General features: G+C 51.5%; 1 protein-coding gene across 1 annotated transcript in view; it reads right to left on the reverse strand.

The window, feature by feature from the left end:
• The window catches only part of GPC3 (glypican 3), a gene marked incomplete at its 5' end in the record, with an annotated part of 172,678 nt that overhangs the window by 65,035 nt on the left and 91,255 nt on the right, over positions 1–16,388 (reverse strand). The window contains one exon of the mRNA XM_014963067.1: positions 3,095–3,228. Within this exon, the coding sequence (XP_014818553.1) occupies positions 3,095–3,228 (134 nt within the window). The remainder of the gene's footprint in view (positions 1–3,094; positions 3,229–16,388) is intronic.

Genomic DNA, 16,388 nt, shown 5'->3' on the forward strand with positions numbered 1-16,388 from the left:
GGGGAGAAAGAAATGGTGTGCAGTTAGAAGAGGAATAGAAGCTGGGGTTGGTGCATTCTAACCACTGAAGGGAGCCACACAAACACAACAAGAAAGCAGCTGGGTGCAAACAAGCCATGAAGCATCGGTCTTATTTCTGACCTCAAGTAGCATTTTGCATCGTTCCCTGATGTTAATCAGTTAAGGGCTGTGTTAAAGGCTGAACCTTAGGGTAAAATCACCAGTGATGGGAGAGATGGTGGGGCAGCAGCACCTCAGCCCAACCATGCAGCAGGCCAAAGCCAGACTCACTCTCTGCGCCCTCACAGCACTAAGGGAAGGTGCTGCTGGCTCAGGCCGTTAGACTGGCCATTAGGAAACAATTCTTCACAGGAAGAGTGGTCAGACCCTGGAATAGGCTGCCCAGGGAGGTGGTTGAGTCACCATCCCTGAATGTGTTTAAGAGTCATTTAGATGTGGTGTTGGGGGATATGGTGGAGGGGAGAACTTTGTAGAGTGGGGCTGATGGTTGGACTCGATGATCCCAAGGGTCTTTTCCAACCTGGATGATTCTGTGATTTTGTGTTTCTACATGAGGTGCAGAGCAAGTGCTCAGGCTGCCAGCACTCCCCTCCACTTTGCAGAAGGCAACAGAGGCCCTTCAGGAAAGGACAGCCTTGTCACATTGTCTGCCTGACATCCACCATCCACCATCCTCACAAGGGCCGGTGGCGTTTTTGGTGGCAGAGCAGAGCAGCCACTCTCAGCACAGAGCTGCACAGATGGGTAATGCTGGGCTTCATGCTGCACTGTTGAACATACATGGTTCCAAGTCTGGGCTGGCCGCGGGGTCACAGCCTGCCTCTGAAGGGGCAGGTCACATTCAGGAAAATGGCTCTGCCCTGGGAAGGCAGGAGGAGCTCCAGGGCAATGTGTGCACCAGGCAGAAGGCATGTGAGCCAGGCAGCACCTCCTCCCTGCGCCCTCCCTTCCCCACACCAAGCACCCTTGTCCCCAGCACGTCACCTTCGGCAGCGGACCAGAGGTGTGGGGACACAGGCTGACCCCGGGGAACGCTGACAGCCACCAGAATGGGGACAGGGGCTGCGGAAGCGGGATGCACCCGTCCCCCCAGCCCAGGTCTGTCCCCTTGGGGACACTCAGCAGCTGTCACCAAGGAAACACTGGCAGATCTAATCACGTAAATGGCACAAAAAAGTATGATAATACAAATAGTAAGTACTGGAGGAAGTAAGACTTGGCCTCTCAGGCTCTGGCTTGGGTTCAACAGGTTTCCCTCTTTGGCAAGGGGTTACCTCTTGGCCTCCTTCTTCTCCAGGAGGGATGACCAAGGGATCAGCACCTCGAGGTGGGAGCACTGCCAGGGTCACCCCTTGGTGGGCTTCCATGTCCTAATGGCTGTGGGGAGCTGCCGGGGTGTCAGGCAGAGCAAGCTTGGGCAGGCTAGGGTGCAGAGGGGGTGTCCAGCTGCTCACATCCCTCTTTGCTTGGTGGTTTGGTGGGGTTCCCTCTCCAGACAAAGCCCTGGACTGCCAGCTGGGGGCAGGCAAAACAAGGAGAAGACGCCCCAGCGCCAGGAAAGGCAGCCACTGCAGCTCCGCTCGGCTTTTCTGCTGCCAAGGAGCCTGTACCTGCTCTGGTCACACCGACGACGCCGGTGGAGGCAGAGGCCACCAGGTCCTACCCTGCCTCACCATGACACAGCCTGCCAGGGTACGGCAAGCACCAACCCATCCATCACTGTCCACGCAAATGAACCTTTGCCTGAGGAGCCAAACCCCCTCCAAAGGGTGGAAGTTCAGCCCACGACCTCTCTGCACAAATTGGAGGGGTTCTTCAGACATTGACCTCCTTCATGAATCACCTCTTACGGCCATTTCCTGCACTGGGCTTACGGTGGGGCAGAAGGCCCTACCAACACCATTTTGAGTTGTTATCAACTTTATTCTCAAAGCCAAAATGAGGCAAGACCTGGGGTTTCAGCTACACCAAACCCCAAGAAGGAAAAGCCTTAGGCTTCCCATCACACCCAGCTCCTCACGTCCTCGGCACTGCCTTACTCCTCGTCCCTGGGGAAAACCGACGGAAGAAAACTTTCCCGGGGAGCAGAGCTCCTTGCTGGGCAGGGAGGGGAAGGGAATGGAGAAACTCCTCCGTATCTGCAGGTATGAGCTCATGTGATTCATCACAGCAGATTTTGTTAGACTTCACAGTCCTCAAAGGACATCTCCGACAGAGCCTGGGCTGTGCAACCCTCCGACGTGTTGAGACAAGGGAGGAATGCAAGCCCTGGTGCTGTATCTCATGGGAACCATATCAAGAATGTGGCCCTGTTACTCTTTAAAGAGAAATCCGTCCAACTTAGTCCATCCTCAGTTCCCAAAATTGCCAAGCTTGCCTGTTTCTCTTCCACAGGGATTTTCCTTGTATTCAAGACAGCAGCAAAGGCACCGCATGTCTCTGGGTGCCCTTTCAGATCCAGAGGGGAGGTGCTTCTCCCTGACACACCAGCATGAGCACACAGAATTACAGCTTCTATTTACAGAGGGAAGGGAGCACAGGGTGCAGTGCCAGCAGTGAAGGCACCTGCTTCACTTTGAAAGTATTCAGTAAAAGGCTATTAACATTCCTGAACTGCCGTAAAAGACTACACACCAAAAAAAAGTGAAATGAGTCCTCCTTACCTACACATGCTGTTTCAGGCTAGAGGGACCATTTCCACCTATAACTACACCTGAGATTATTTCTGCCACTGTAGCAGTGCCCAAGAAACTCAGAGAAGGCATCTGGTGTGTAATCCTGGGTGCCTGGGGCATTGTGAAAAAAAGCAAAACAAAAATGAAAAGCAGGTGGCAGTTTTATAGGTTAAAAAACTCTAAAAACTAGATGCACTAGGAGAAAACACATGTAGATGCCTCGCTGCACTTGAGAGCCAGCCCCAGAGCAGCTCTGATGTTCAGAGTCAAAACCAGCTGCAGGTTTATGGGGAAGGGAAATAAGGAGCTCTTCCATCCCCTTCCACTGGGCCATCCCACACGGTGACCGCTCCTACAGCCCATCCCGCGGGCACCGCGCTCAGCCTGAGCATCCTTACCTCCTCCTGCTCAACAAAGTTTCTTCTTGCTCGATGTGAGGCACCTTCAGGACTTTCTTGTCAATGAAAAGGTCTTCAGGGTAATTAGCTGATCGATACTGCCTCTGCTGAGCATGGCCACATAACCGGCTGATCTGGAAAACACAAACACAGCAGCATGAGGAGGTGCTGGGACCAGAAACACTGGAGGGAAATGGCTGAGATGCACACCGGCACCTGCACGTGAGCTGGTCTGTCATCCCGTCATCCCCACCTCTCCCATAGCTCACGCAAGCATCTGTCCTGGTTTCAGCTGGGATAGAGTTATTTTTTTGCAGCAGCAGCTGCTGTGTTTTAGCTTTAGTATGAGAATAATGTTGATAACACCTTTAAGTTTTAGTTGTTGCTAAGTGATGCTTACATTAGTCAAGGACTTTTCCAGCTTCCCATAGAAGCTGGGAGGGAGCACAGACAGGACACGGTGGCCAAAGGAATATTCCATACCCTAGACATCATGCTCAGCATGTAAACGGGGGTTGGCCAGGGGACAGGAATCCACACTCAATGCTCAGGACAGGCTGGGCATCAGGAGGTGGTGAGAGGGACTCACGTTGTGTTACTGTATTTTGTATATTCTTATTCTTATTCTTCTTATTATTTTCTTCTTCAATTACCGTTCTATTAAACTATCTGTATCTCAGCCCAGGAGGTTTTTTCCCCCATCCTTTTCTCCCTACCCTATTGAGGGGGAGAGAGTGAGCACCTGTGTGGTCCTAGCACCTGAAAGTAAAATGCTGTCCTAAGGGTGCAACCTTGCTCTTGTATGAATACCTGCCCTGTGGGAGGGAAGGCAAGAAACTTCAGGCAAGATTTTTTGGACATCAAAGTGCCCCTTAAGGCTAACAAACCCCCTGAGCTGCAGGCGTGACCAGCAAATCTCCCTGTACCAGGTTCAACTCATGCTGGCAGGGAGGGTGTTCAGGACTACAAAGATGATGAGGGGCCTGGAGCATCTCTCTTATGAGGAAAGGCTGAGGAACTTGGGTCTGTTTAGTCTGGAGAAGAGAAGGCTGAGGGGGGATCTGATCAACGCCTATAAATACTTAAAGGGAGGGTGTCAGGAGGATGGGGCCAGTCTTTTTTCAGTGGTGCCCAGACAGGACAAGAGGGAACGGGCACATAAGAAGTTCCATCTCAACGTGAGGAGGAAGTTCTTTCCTGTGAGGGTGGCAGAGCCCTGGAAGAAGCCTCTTCCCAGGGAGGTGGTGGAGTCTCTGTCTCTGGAGACATTCAAAACCCACCTGGGTTCCTGTGGGACCTGCTCTGGGTGGACCTGCTCTGGCAGGGGGTTGGACTAGACGATCTCCAGAGGTCCCTTCCAACCCCACAGCATTCTGTGATTCTGTGTTCCCTGCTCCTTCCTTGCTGAACACTGCAGCATCTTCAGACTCTACACTCCACCTCTCTCTCCCCTCTGAAGGGAAATCCTGAGACCCGGGTTCTGCATCTGGAGGCAGCTCAGCATCCGCACGGGCTGCGCTGCAGCTGCCCGGGGATGAATATCGCACGCACTGTTACTAATTAAAAAAATCGGGGCCTAAAATACAGCAAGCATTGTGGCTACAGTCCAGTCATACCATGGGAGGTCTTGATCAACAGGGCTCTGTTAATGACACAAATTATCTCATTAGCATACAGATGATTCAGTAACCGGCTGCAGCGAGGGAAGGAATCCAAACCGCCTCATTAAAGTTCTCCGCGCAGGCACTCTCCCGAGCCTCAGCCAGCAGCGGGTGGATTTGAGCCATTTCCTTCTCTGGGAGACCACCAAGGGACAGCTGTCCCCCCGAGGCACTGCTGCCGCTGGGAAACTCACCTTCTGAGCCACCCTGGGCTGTTCTGCAGGCCTCATCCGTGCTGGGTTCTGAAGGGGGCTCGGCCGATCACCAAGGACCATGAAGGCACCGCAGATAAAATCAACCCCTCTTTCCTTCAGCCTCATCCCACTGCTCACATCCAGGCTTGGGACCAACCACGTACCCATAAAACGCCTGTTCCTTGCAGCATCTCGTTTATCTTCACACCACACCAAACCAAGGTGGCGTGAGCTCCCAGTTAGCCACACACTGGAGGCTAAAAGTCCACCCGCTGCCCAAGTCGACAAGCATCTGATGTGTAAAGAGAAGAGATTAATTCTGTTCTATTACATCCTGCATTCGGGTGGGCAAATAAATTAGTAATGTCACCTCTTTCATTACCAAGAGCCGTGCGGTGTGTTTGCTCAGGCTGCCATACAACCAGGAGTGAAAGAGAGACCTCCTGGGAGCCGGGCACTGCCATTTCTGGTTCACAGCCCAGTGGGGAGAGACACTGCCACCCGTCCCCTCTGCACCTGAGGTTCCCTCTGCCAAAGTGACTCCTGCAGCTGCTGGGGGAGCAGTTTCTGCAGCATCTTACCTGGTTTTTATTCTCTGGTGCCTTTCCTTGGCTGTGTTTCCTCTCTGTCTGGCCAAAACCACCTCTATCAGCCCTATTGCCCTCCTCAAATCATGCGGCAGGCTTAAAAACCCGGGGTAGGAAGGGAGTAAGAAAACCAAACACCACATTTTGGGCTGCTTTCTTTGTCTTTTGGGTTTTCCTTTTGAATGCATCCCTCTCATGGAACTTGCAAATAGTGCCCTGATGCAGACAGCTGGGACTAGGAGGAAAATGACAGGGCAGCAGGAGACCTGGACAAGGGTATTGGGGACACCTGAGACCCCACCACTGCAGAATGGGTCTGCATGTCCCATACTCCGTGCCGGCTGGTGCCACCGTCCCTGCAATGGGCAGATGGGCAGGAGAGGGTGAGGATGCACGGGGGTCTGCAGACATCACCACCCAAAGGTGCTCTCTGAGCCCACGGGGAGGTCAGGGATGAGACCTGCCACGAAACCTCGCCTGGGAAACACAAAGTACGCAAATCATAGAATCATGGAATAGTTAAGAGTTGGAAGGGACCTTAAAGATCATCGAGTTCCACCCCCCTGCCCTGGGCAGGGACACCTCCCACCAGAGCAGGTTGCTCAAAGCCCCATCCATCCTGGTGTTGAACCCCTGCCCCGCAGGCAGAACAAGCAATACCACAAAAGCAGCATCGCTGCACCCACGCTCTGCATGGGCACGTAAAGCGGAGGAGAGAAGAGGGAAAAGGTCAGATATTTTAAGCTGCCGTTTGTGATGACTCCCTTTGATTCTCCCCAGCTCTGTGAAAAGCCCCCCCTCCCTTCCCAAAGCGCGCCTTTCAGCTGGCAAAGCCTATTGAACCCCCAGAGAAGAGCAAGTCCAGGATCAAGGCTTTTTTTCAAAAGGATGCTGAGACACGCTGAATGCGAGGGGAGGGCCCGGGCGACAGGGCAAACAATGGCACTTCCCACAGCAGAGCGGCCAGGCGGACCCGGGCTGCCTCCTCGTGTCCCCCCCGGCACCAAAGGTAGGCCATGGCCTCTGCTCCCACCTCCTGTGCGGGAGCTGCCGCTCGGGCCCATCCCCGCACCCCGCTCTGCATCTGGGTACCACAGGCTCCTTGAGGGATGGAGCCACAAACAGCATCACGCTAGCTGTCCCCGACACGGGACAGCAGAGCAGATGAAATCTTCACAGACAGAAGCTGGAATGTCACAGGGTCACAGAATCACAGAATCACATGGGGTTGGAAGGGGCCTCTGGAGACCAGCCAGTCCAACCCCCTGCCAGAGCAGGTCCACCCACAGCAGGTCCCACAGGAACGTGTCCAGGTGGGGTTTGAATGTCTCCAGAGAAGGAGACTCCACCACCTCCCTGGGCAGCCTCTGCCAGGGCTCTGCCACCCTCACAGCAAAGAAGTTCCTCCTCATGTTGAGGTGAAACTTCTTATATTCAAGTTTGTGCCCATTCCCTCTTGTCCTGTCCCTGGGCACCACTGAAAAAACACCAGCCCCATCCTCCTCACACCCACCCTTTAAGTATTTATAGGCGTTGATCAGATGCCCCCTCGGCCTTCTCTTCTCCAGACTACAAAGACCCAAGTCCCTCAGCCTTTCCTCATCAGAGAGGTGCTCCAGTCCCTTGATCATCTTTGTACCCTCTGCTGTCCCCTCTCCAGCAGTTCCCTGTCCTTCTGGAACTGGGGAGCCCAGAACTGGTCCCAGTGCTCCAGCTGGGGCCTCCCCAGGGCAGAGCAGAGGGGCAGGATGACCTTCCTTGAGTCTGAGCACTGCATCCAATTTTTTTATTTATTTCTTCAAGGACCAATTAACCCTTTCAGGAAAAAAAAAAAAACAACCCCAACCAACGAACCCTGCAGCCCATCTTGCAAAGTTGTGGTGAAAGGATTGTCACATTTTAGTCAAACAAGAATCCGGTTGAGATTTGAACTTTAAATAAAGTGAGAGAATGGAGAAGTAACAGATTGCCTGCTCATTTGCAGGGGCGGCATCGCGTGTGCTTTTGTGGGGAGAGAAGGATTTCTCAAACCATCTGCCAAAGTCTGCTGGGCCACAAGTGGTCCTAGGACAACAGCTCACACACCCAGTTTCAATCTTTACCCCTTTTTGAGTCCCCGCTGCGAGCTCAGGAACACACGAACCCAGTTTCCCAGTCTCTTCCTAATCACTGCCATTTTAAAGTGAGCTCCAAATTGTAAAAAGTCGGGAAAAATGCCATTGTAGGGGAGTCAGAGAAAGGACAACACAAGCCTCAGTTCTTGGGGAAGGGTGGAAAGTGGGATGCTCCAGCTCTGCAGGCATGGCTTGCCTCGGCAGGAGCAGCCGGATCCCTGAGAAGGTGGGATGCAAGAGTGAGAGCAAAAAGGAGGCGGCACATCTTCACTGTGTGTGCTAAATCCAGTATGGAGCCGCAGCAGCAATATGTGCTTGCCTCCTGCCACCCAACAACTATACGTGTGAAATTCAAAGCAGATGGACAGAAGGGAACCGCTGGCTCTTCTCCTCGGGCTCCGCACACTGTCAGAGGGGTCGTAAACACATACCCAGGTCCTTATCTAAAGCCTCCTCAGTGCCAACGCCACGCAGCCTCTCATTCCACATCACACACACACACAGTCCCAGAAGAGGCTGAAGTTTGAAACATCAGGCAGCAAAAGAAATGAGTAAGTAAATCAAACGGCAGTGTGGGCTTTAGGCAACAGGGGGTTGGAGGTTTTTGCTTGTTTTTAAGAGAATCTGCCAGTCCACCAAAAAACTGCCGCAACAGGGCACAAGGCAAGCAAAGCCTTCCCCAAGCCTGAACTTGTTTACAAGTCCCCAAAGTCACTGATACTCTAACAGCTGAAGTTAAATTTCCCTCCCCCAGCTCATTAACAAACTCCCTAATTACCCGATTTCATTAGCCTCCTCCACACGAGCCACGAGGGGGACCGCTTGCCTCCCACCCACCGCTTCCCACCACCCATTTCCTCACCCCAGCGTCAGGGTGGGCCGGTGCCCGCCCGAGGGCAGAGCTCCTCGGGGACCCTGTGGCCCCCGGGACCCACCAGCCACCGACCGTCCCCGTGCCAGAGTGGGAGCAGCTGGTTCCTGACACCCCCGGGAGCCACGTAATGGCTGCGCTTTAGAGGGAACATTGATCTGAGAGGAGCACAGGGACGAGGGCAACGGAGCAGCGCTATCAGCCCGCTCCAGCGCCTCCCCATTGAGTGCAGGTAAGAGGTGCCGGAGGACTGCAGGGAACTTGTTGGAAATGATGCACCCTGAGCAGCTGGGGAGCAGACCTGCCACCACAGCTCCTTCCAGCCACAAGGGTCTCACTGGTCCACATGGGTTCCTGCAAGCCAACGGAAACCGGGACCACTGGGATAAGGTTAAATTATGTCCAAAAAAAAAAAAAAGGCATAGCGACCGCAGTACACAGCTCTGTGCAAAGCATCACAGCCTCGGCACAGCTGATGGAGGGCAGAGCCCCCGCGGGCACCCCCAGCCCAGCTCTGGAGTATGGCACAGCTCACAGCGCCAGGGCCACCAGCCGAAGCCACTCCATCGCCCAGGCACAAGGCAGGGCGGCCACCTGGGGCAAAAACCTCTCGCCTGGCACGTCAGCAAGCAAATCCAGGTGGGGAACGAATGGAAAGCAGCACGCGGGTGATCCTCAGCACCAATCTGAGCATCACTTCTGAGAGTAAAAGCGTTTTAAAGGTAATTTCCTAGAAGATTTTTTTAAAAAGCTAATCAACTTCCCCCTGGAGGAGAAGAGAGAGCATTAGACACTGTTGAATATCTGCTGCTGCCACTCCTCACTCAGCCCATGAGCTCCACTCGGCTCCGAAGGAGAGCTTGCTGCATTTGACCTTTGCTTAAACTTTACATGGAGTTTCCATTTGTCTTCTCTGTGAACTCTTCTGCTTGGAGATTCACTCTCCAGGAAGAAATATGTGGGTTGGTTTTTTTTTTTTTTCCTCTCAAGGGGATGGCCTCATTTTTGAAGATTTCCTCCTGCAATCTTCTCTGCTCTCTGGAGTTCACATATGCCATTTTATACCTGTTCCCGAGTTTCCTTGGGGAGAGGCTGCACGTTAAGCTGAAAAGCGATTAACGATTATAATTGATTTGAACACAGCCTCTGAGAGGGTGATTTGCTGCGGTACGCACAGCGGAGACGACCACAGACCTCAAGAACATGTGCCGCCTTCAGAGGAACCCACAAAACCCCTGTGCACCCAGTTTGACCAGTAAGGCTCAGTAACACAGCTGCCTGCATTGGTGCTTCTTCCCCAGTTCTTTTTCACAACCTACTCTCCATGACACCGCCTGTGTTACTGGGATTATAAACGGGGCACAAGCATGTTCTTTATCTTCAAAGTCACCATAAAAGTGAACCCAAAGTCTATTACTCAAGCGCAGCTATAGAAATCCGCTTAATTAAATTCTAAAGGGCTTAAAGCAAAAATATACATTGCAATGATGTGGGACAGAACATAAACTTTTTAATAGTAGTAACCAAGCCCATTTACCATTTCTACAGGTGTAATAAAAATGCTAATATATGTTAATGTTTAGTCTGTGGTTAATGTTTTGTCTTGTTAATTTCCCCAGGGCTTTTATTACTGATTTAAATCTGCCACACTTCCCCCGCGATCGCATCGCCTTCCACAAAAGTGCACGCCACGCTCTCAAACGAATGCTGATTAACCCAAGTGAAGAAACATTTAGCTAGGACAAACACTCTTATTATATGCTTGTAATCATTATATACATTTTGCCAGGAAGACGGGAAAGAGACAATTCCCTGCTCCCTCACTCTTTCTCACAGCGGAAAATATGATTATGGGCATAAAAATGAATTTACAAGCTTTTATTTTAAGCAGCACATCATTATTAACTGAGCAACGATTGTTCTTCTGGTTCCAGGCACTCAAGCAGAAGGAATAAACTGAGTATGATAACACAGATGTCTTCTATGCACATTTCACTAAAATTCCTCATTAATGGAGTACTAAATGTTATTAATCAGCGCTATAGCATTACAATTGCTATTATTCAGCCTTCAGGATTACATAAGAGACAGCATCCTCACTCACTGGCGCGGAGCAGCGGGAACTGCAGGAAGTGACCTACTCTCCATGCCGAGGAGAAGAGCGTTTAATAATGCATCCCCTTTAAATAATGCAACGCTATAATGTGTAAAATGCACACAAACACTAATGCTTAGAATAACAGAGCGCCTGTCACACCAGTGCCCACGGTGATGCCCAACACATGCTGCAAACACACGCTACAAACGCTCAGGGACCCCTGCAGCTACCAGACCAGGTGACGCTGAGGACCATCACCACCTGGTTTGAAGACCAGGTCTTAAAACTGGCAGACTAAGGAGGCATTTTTAGAAGGAAATATAACTTCATTTCTACATTCCCCAAACATAGACCAGGTCTTCAAACTGGCAGACTAAGGAGGCATTTTTGGAAGGAAATATAACTTCATTTCTACATTCCCATCCTTCATGTAGAGCATCACAAGACACTTTGCAGCATCGCAGCAGGAACAGGAGGCCCAGGGAAGACCAATGGGCGGCCCCATCCCTGATGCCATATCTTGTCTGCAGACAGCTCGGACCACCAAGGGAGGGCTCAAGACTTGATGGAAGAGGAGACAGCAGCATGGACCCCAGCTGCTGCCCAAGGCCCTCACCATGCCCTGGTACAACCTGAGGTCTAACTGGGAGGGTGCTGGTCCTTCAGGGCAAGGAGCAGGATGTGTCCCTGCGCAGCCACATGTATTAGTGTGACAGAGGTGACACAAGAGCTGGCAGGTCTGGTGCACCTCGTGGTTACCGCACCACCCCAGAGCCTGCATAAGGACGTGGGCACAGCAGCTCAGAAGAGCAGAGGGGAGCACAAGAGGTTCAATGCTTGGTGCTAATTGCTGAAGCTGGACCATCCCCATCTGCACTTCTCCTGCCGCGACAGTGTTCAAATGGCTTCAACCAGCCGTAGACCTCCCCTGCACTTCCATTGCTGGTCCCACTAGGGCATGAAACGCCCTCCCCAGGAGGACTCCATGCCCAATGCTACAGCATCCCAGGCACCTCCGCGCTGTGTCCCCACCACATCCCGACCCCTGCGCTGACCCAGCTTCTCCCAGCGCAGGATGCCCTTTCCCTCAAAGGAATCGTGACCTCAGCTTGAGTCAAGCCCTTTCAAACCTACATAAAATAATGCAAACAAGATGTTTTTTCTTCCTGGCATCCCCAGCACGCAGCGTTTAATCCACCGGAGAAAGCTGCTTTGTGTTTAAGCAAAGGGCTGTTTATTGTTATGTATAGGTAGGGAGGAAGTGGGACTAAATGATCACAGTTGTTCTTGCTGCCTTTATAACCCATGACATATAATTAAAGCACAACTTTTCAAGTCAGTGTTTCCCTCCAGTGTTTTGCGAATTCTGCATCTAACACAAAATTGGGTATTTTGGTTCCCAGGGTGGGATCTGGCAGCAGTCGGCGGCCCAGCCAGGGCTCAGACCCAGCACAGCCCATGGGGAGAAGCGAGGAAAAAGCATTTGCTTAATTTTCAGCACACGCTTATGCAGTTTTCCCAAGGGGAGACATTTCCTGGAACAGTGCCCCGCAGCACACTAATGCACCCATTACGGTTCTGTGTCAGACCTCCACAACGCCATGCTTCTTAGACAACTAAACTATGGCTTTATTCAGGGTGAAAGGGAAGAGGTGGGAGCAAAATCCAGAGAAAAGCAGGAGCGTGCCAGGCTGACCGGAGCCAGGTTGGGGAGCAAAACACGACAGCACCCGAAGGCCAGCTGCTGGTGATGCCCTGAGCCCCCACCGTGCCGCACGGCTGCTGGGGGGGCACGGCCAAGGCTGGGGGCACGGCCGACCCTCGCCCCAAGCTGCCGTCAGACCCACGGGAGTCGGGTTCCCCGAGGAGCCTGGAACTCCAAACTCAACCAGTCCATCTCAAAATTAGCGCTGAAAGCGACTCACTTGTGAGAAAATGTGGAGCCAAGGCAGCAGAGCCCGTTCCTGTACGGGTGCCAAATACATGGCAGTTATCCAACGGAGCTTTGTGCGCTCACACCGCTGCTGCTGCAGGACCCTAGAAGACCCTCCTGGTGCAACCAATTCAATCTGCTCCATCCCCACAGGCTGAGAAGTACAGGAAGGAATTGGCTTGAGGGATTATCAGTTTCTACCAAGAATTTAAAAAAAAAAACAACAAAAAACCACCCCAAAAATGACTTTCTGCACCTCTCCCTGTTGCAGAGCCCCAGGAAGCGAAGAGTAACCCCTCTGGGAGCACCCCCTTCTGCGCAGGCTGCAAGCTCGGGCTCTTGTGGAGGAGTCGGCGGTGAAAAGGCTCCGGGGTTCCCGGGAGTCCCCCGAGGCCCCCCCGGGCTGGGGCGAGGGGAGGCCCCGCAGGACCACCACAGCCCCCGGCAAGCACCCAGAGCGTCACCTTCTTTCCCAGGTTTCCTTGGCAGATTTCTGTAGGTTTTAATATCGCACCATGTTTGTGCCTACAGCACTACAGAAAGGAACAATCCGAGGGAAACAAATTCCTAGTAGCTTAGTTTAGAGGGGAAAAACAGATACCTGCCATCAGGAACGTAAGCCAGCAAGGGACAGGGCCTGTAACAGGTTATTTAACAGCAGTTGTGTCAGCTGGGGTTGCAAATGTGGTCAATACCCACCAGTCGGACTTCCCCCCTGCAGCCCCAAGTGGAGATTCAATTATTCCTTGAGAAATACATCGTTAAATAATTAAAAAGTTACTGTGTGACTTCTTTTTTTTTTTTTTTTTGTATCGCAGCAGGAACAGGAGGCCCAGGGAAGACCAATGGGCGGCCCCATCCCTGATGCCATATCTTGTCTGCAGACAGCTCGGACCACCAAGGGAGGGCTCAAGACTTGATGGAAGAGGAGACAGCAGCATGGACCCCAGCTGCTGCCCAAGGCCCTCACCATGCCCTGGTACAACCTGAGGTCTAACTGGGAGGGTGCTGGTCCTTCAGGGCAAGGAGCAGGATGTGTCCCTGCGCAGCCACATGTATTAGTGTGACAGAGGTGACACAAGAGCTGGCAGGTCTGGTGCACCTCGTGGTTACCGCACCACCCCAGAGCCTGCATAAGGACGTGGGCACAGCAGCTCAGAAGAGCAGAGGGGAGCACAAGAGGTTCAATGCTTGGTGCTAATTGCTGAAGCTGGACCATCCCCATCTGCACTTCTCCTGCCGCGACAGTGTTCAAATGGCTTCAACCAGCCGTAGACCTCCCCTGCACTTCCATTGCTGGTCCCACTAGGGCATGAAACGCCCTCCCCAGGAGGACTCCATGCCCAATGCTACAGCATCCCAGGCACCTCCGCGCTGTGTCCCCACCACATCCCGACCCCTGCGCTGACCCAGCTTCTCCCAGCGCAGGATGCCCTTTCCCTCAAAGGAATCGTGACCTCAGCTTGAGTCAAGCCCTTTCAAACCTACATAAAATAATGCAAACAAGATGTTTTTTCTTCCTGGCATCCCCAGCACGCAGCGTTTAATCCACCGGAGAAAGCTGCTTTGTGTTTAAGCAAAAGGCTGTTTATTGTTATGTATAGGTAGGGAGGAAGTGGGACTAAATGATCACAGTTGTTCTTGCTGCCTTTATAACCCATGACATATAATTAAAGCACAACTTTTCAAGTCAGTGTTTCCCTCCAGTGTTTTGCGAATTCTGCATCTAACACAAAATTGGGTATTTTGGTTCCCAGGGTGGGATCTGGCAGCAGTCGGCGGCCCAGCCAGGGCTCAGACCCAGCACAGCCCATGGGGAGAAGCGAGGAAAAAGCATTTGCTTAATTTTCAGCACACGCTTATGCAGTTTTCCCAAGGGGAGACATTTCCTGGAACAGTGCCCCGCAGCACACTAATGCACCCATTACGGTTCTGTGTCAGACCTCCACAACGCCATGCTTCTTAGACAACTAAACTATGGCTTTATTCAGGGTGAAAGGGAAGAGGTGGGAGCAAAATCCAGAGAAAAGCAGGAGCGTGCCAGGCTGACCGGAGCCAGGTTGGGGAGCAAAACACGACAGCACCCGAAGGCCAGCTGCTGGTGATGCCCTGAGCCCCCACCGTGCCGCACGGCTGCTGGGGAGCATGGCCAAGACTGGGGGCACGGCCGGTCCTCGCCCCAAGCTGCCGTCAGACCCACGGGCCAATCCAATTCAATTTTGGAAGTATAAAGCCATTACAATGTGTCAGCTAGCAATTAGCTACTGTACACTGTTTATTCTTGAATATAATCTTTTAGCAGAAGGGCAATATTCTTAGAAACGCAGCATTAACTTGTTCCTCAATGACTTTAATATGGTGCTTTTCAAATCACCGCTCATAAAATCTCCGGGAAGAAAAATCTACTGATGATATCCCATCTCCTTAATTAGTTCTCACTCTCTCTCAGTCAGGGATCCAAGAGCAAGTGGAATATTTTGTACGAAAGGGCGCTCACGAGGCTCACCGCTCACTCAGCTGTAGCTGGGGGTATCAAAGCCAGCGGTACAAAGCAGCGCGGCTCCGCGCCCCGCGCAGGCCCTGCTCACGGCAACACGCAGCCCTTCCCATTTGTACTTCAATAACCTCTTCTACCAAAACCATCCCAAAGGTTCTGACGCCACTGATAGTATTTCTCACAACAAAACGCCCTCCTCCCTTCCTGTGCTGAACAGAAAACCCTCCCAACCCCACGGGGTTCAGGTCCATCCCTCCCTGCTCACCCCTCCCTTACAAAGGACCGTAATCCCACTTATTTCCACCTCCCCACAGGAATAACCCCACAGCACCCACCTGTTGCTTCCCCCACCCACCTTCCTCTTTCCAACTTTCTCTTTACAAAGACACTTTGGTGAACCAAAGTTCACCAAATATTTCAATGGTCTTTAAGTTTTAGCTTAATATCCTCAGCAGAATAATTACAGCCATTTGTTTTCCAGCTAAACCCCACCAGGGCATTCTCCAGCCTCCAGAAGGGGTGCACCAGGCTCTCCCCACAGCGATGCCCTGGACCTCCCCGAGCAAAGCCTAAAATAGAAGTGTAATAATTGTTATTAGTGGAAAGTGGTAAAAATATCTTCGCACAGCAGAGTTTAGCTGCAGGTAAAATTAATCCATTCAAGGCCAACAAAGGGCTCAGGAAAGCCCCATGTTCTCTTGTTTTCACTGGGTTTTTCCCCTCATTTGTTGTTTTTTCTTAGTTTTGAAGTTACCAGATCCATATTATTTTTTTTTTCCCCTGACAATCAGTTCTAGCCTAATCCAATTAAAGGTCAGCACCAAGATAACTTACCCAAAACACAGCAGACAAGGTAAAAAGACTCCCATTAGATTTTTGCCCATGATAAAGGAATTACATTTTTCCCAAAGACGAATCAGGCTTATTGAAAATGGAAATCATTATTTTCTATAAAGATATAAATAACTGCAGGGCTTTTTCAAGACTTCGTTGTAAGACATCTTGTTTTTACATGTACTGCGGTTAGTCCAATTGAATTACAGAATGACTTACAGCATCAGATTAGCTTCTGCTTGATTGAGAATATCTTTAAAATGGAAATCAAGGTGCACTTTTAACCTCGTTACAATGCTATATTATATGTCTGATTAATACATTGAAGTGACTCATTCAACAATAGGCTGTTTGCAGAACAGAAGTGAAATGAATTCCACTTTATCACAACACCTTTATTAACATCGTCAAACTGAGGGCTAGAATTTAATGATGAGAAGCAGATTCCAATAAATTGATATGCAACAATTCCAAAACGAGGCAGGGGGCATTAGATTGGGGGGGG

Source organism: Calidris pugnax, unplaced genomic scaffold (assembly GCF_001431845.1).
Source record: "Calidris pugnax isolate Ruff unplaced genomic scaffold, ASM143184v1 scaffold294, whole genome shotgun sequence".
In the NCBI taxonomy this organism is placed as follows: Eukaryota; Metazoa; Chordata; class Aves; order Charadriiformes; family Scolopacidae; genus Calidris; species Calidris pugnax.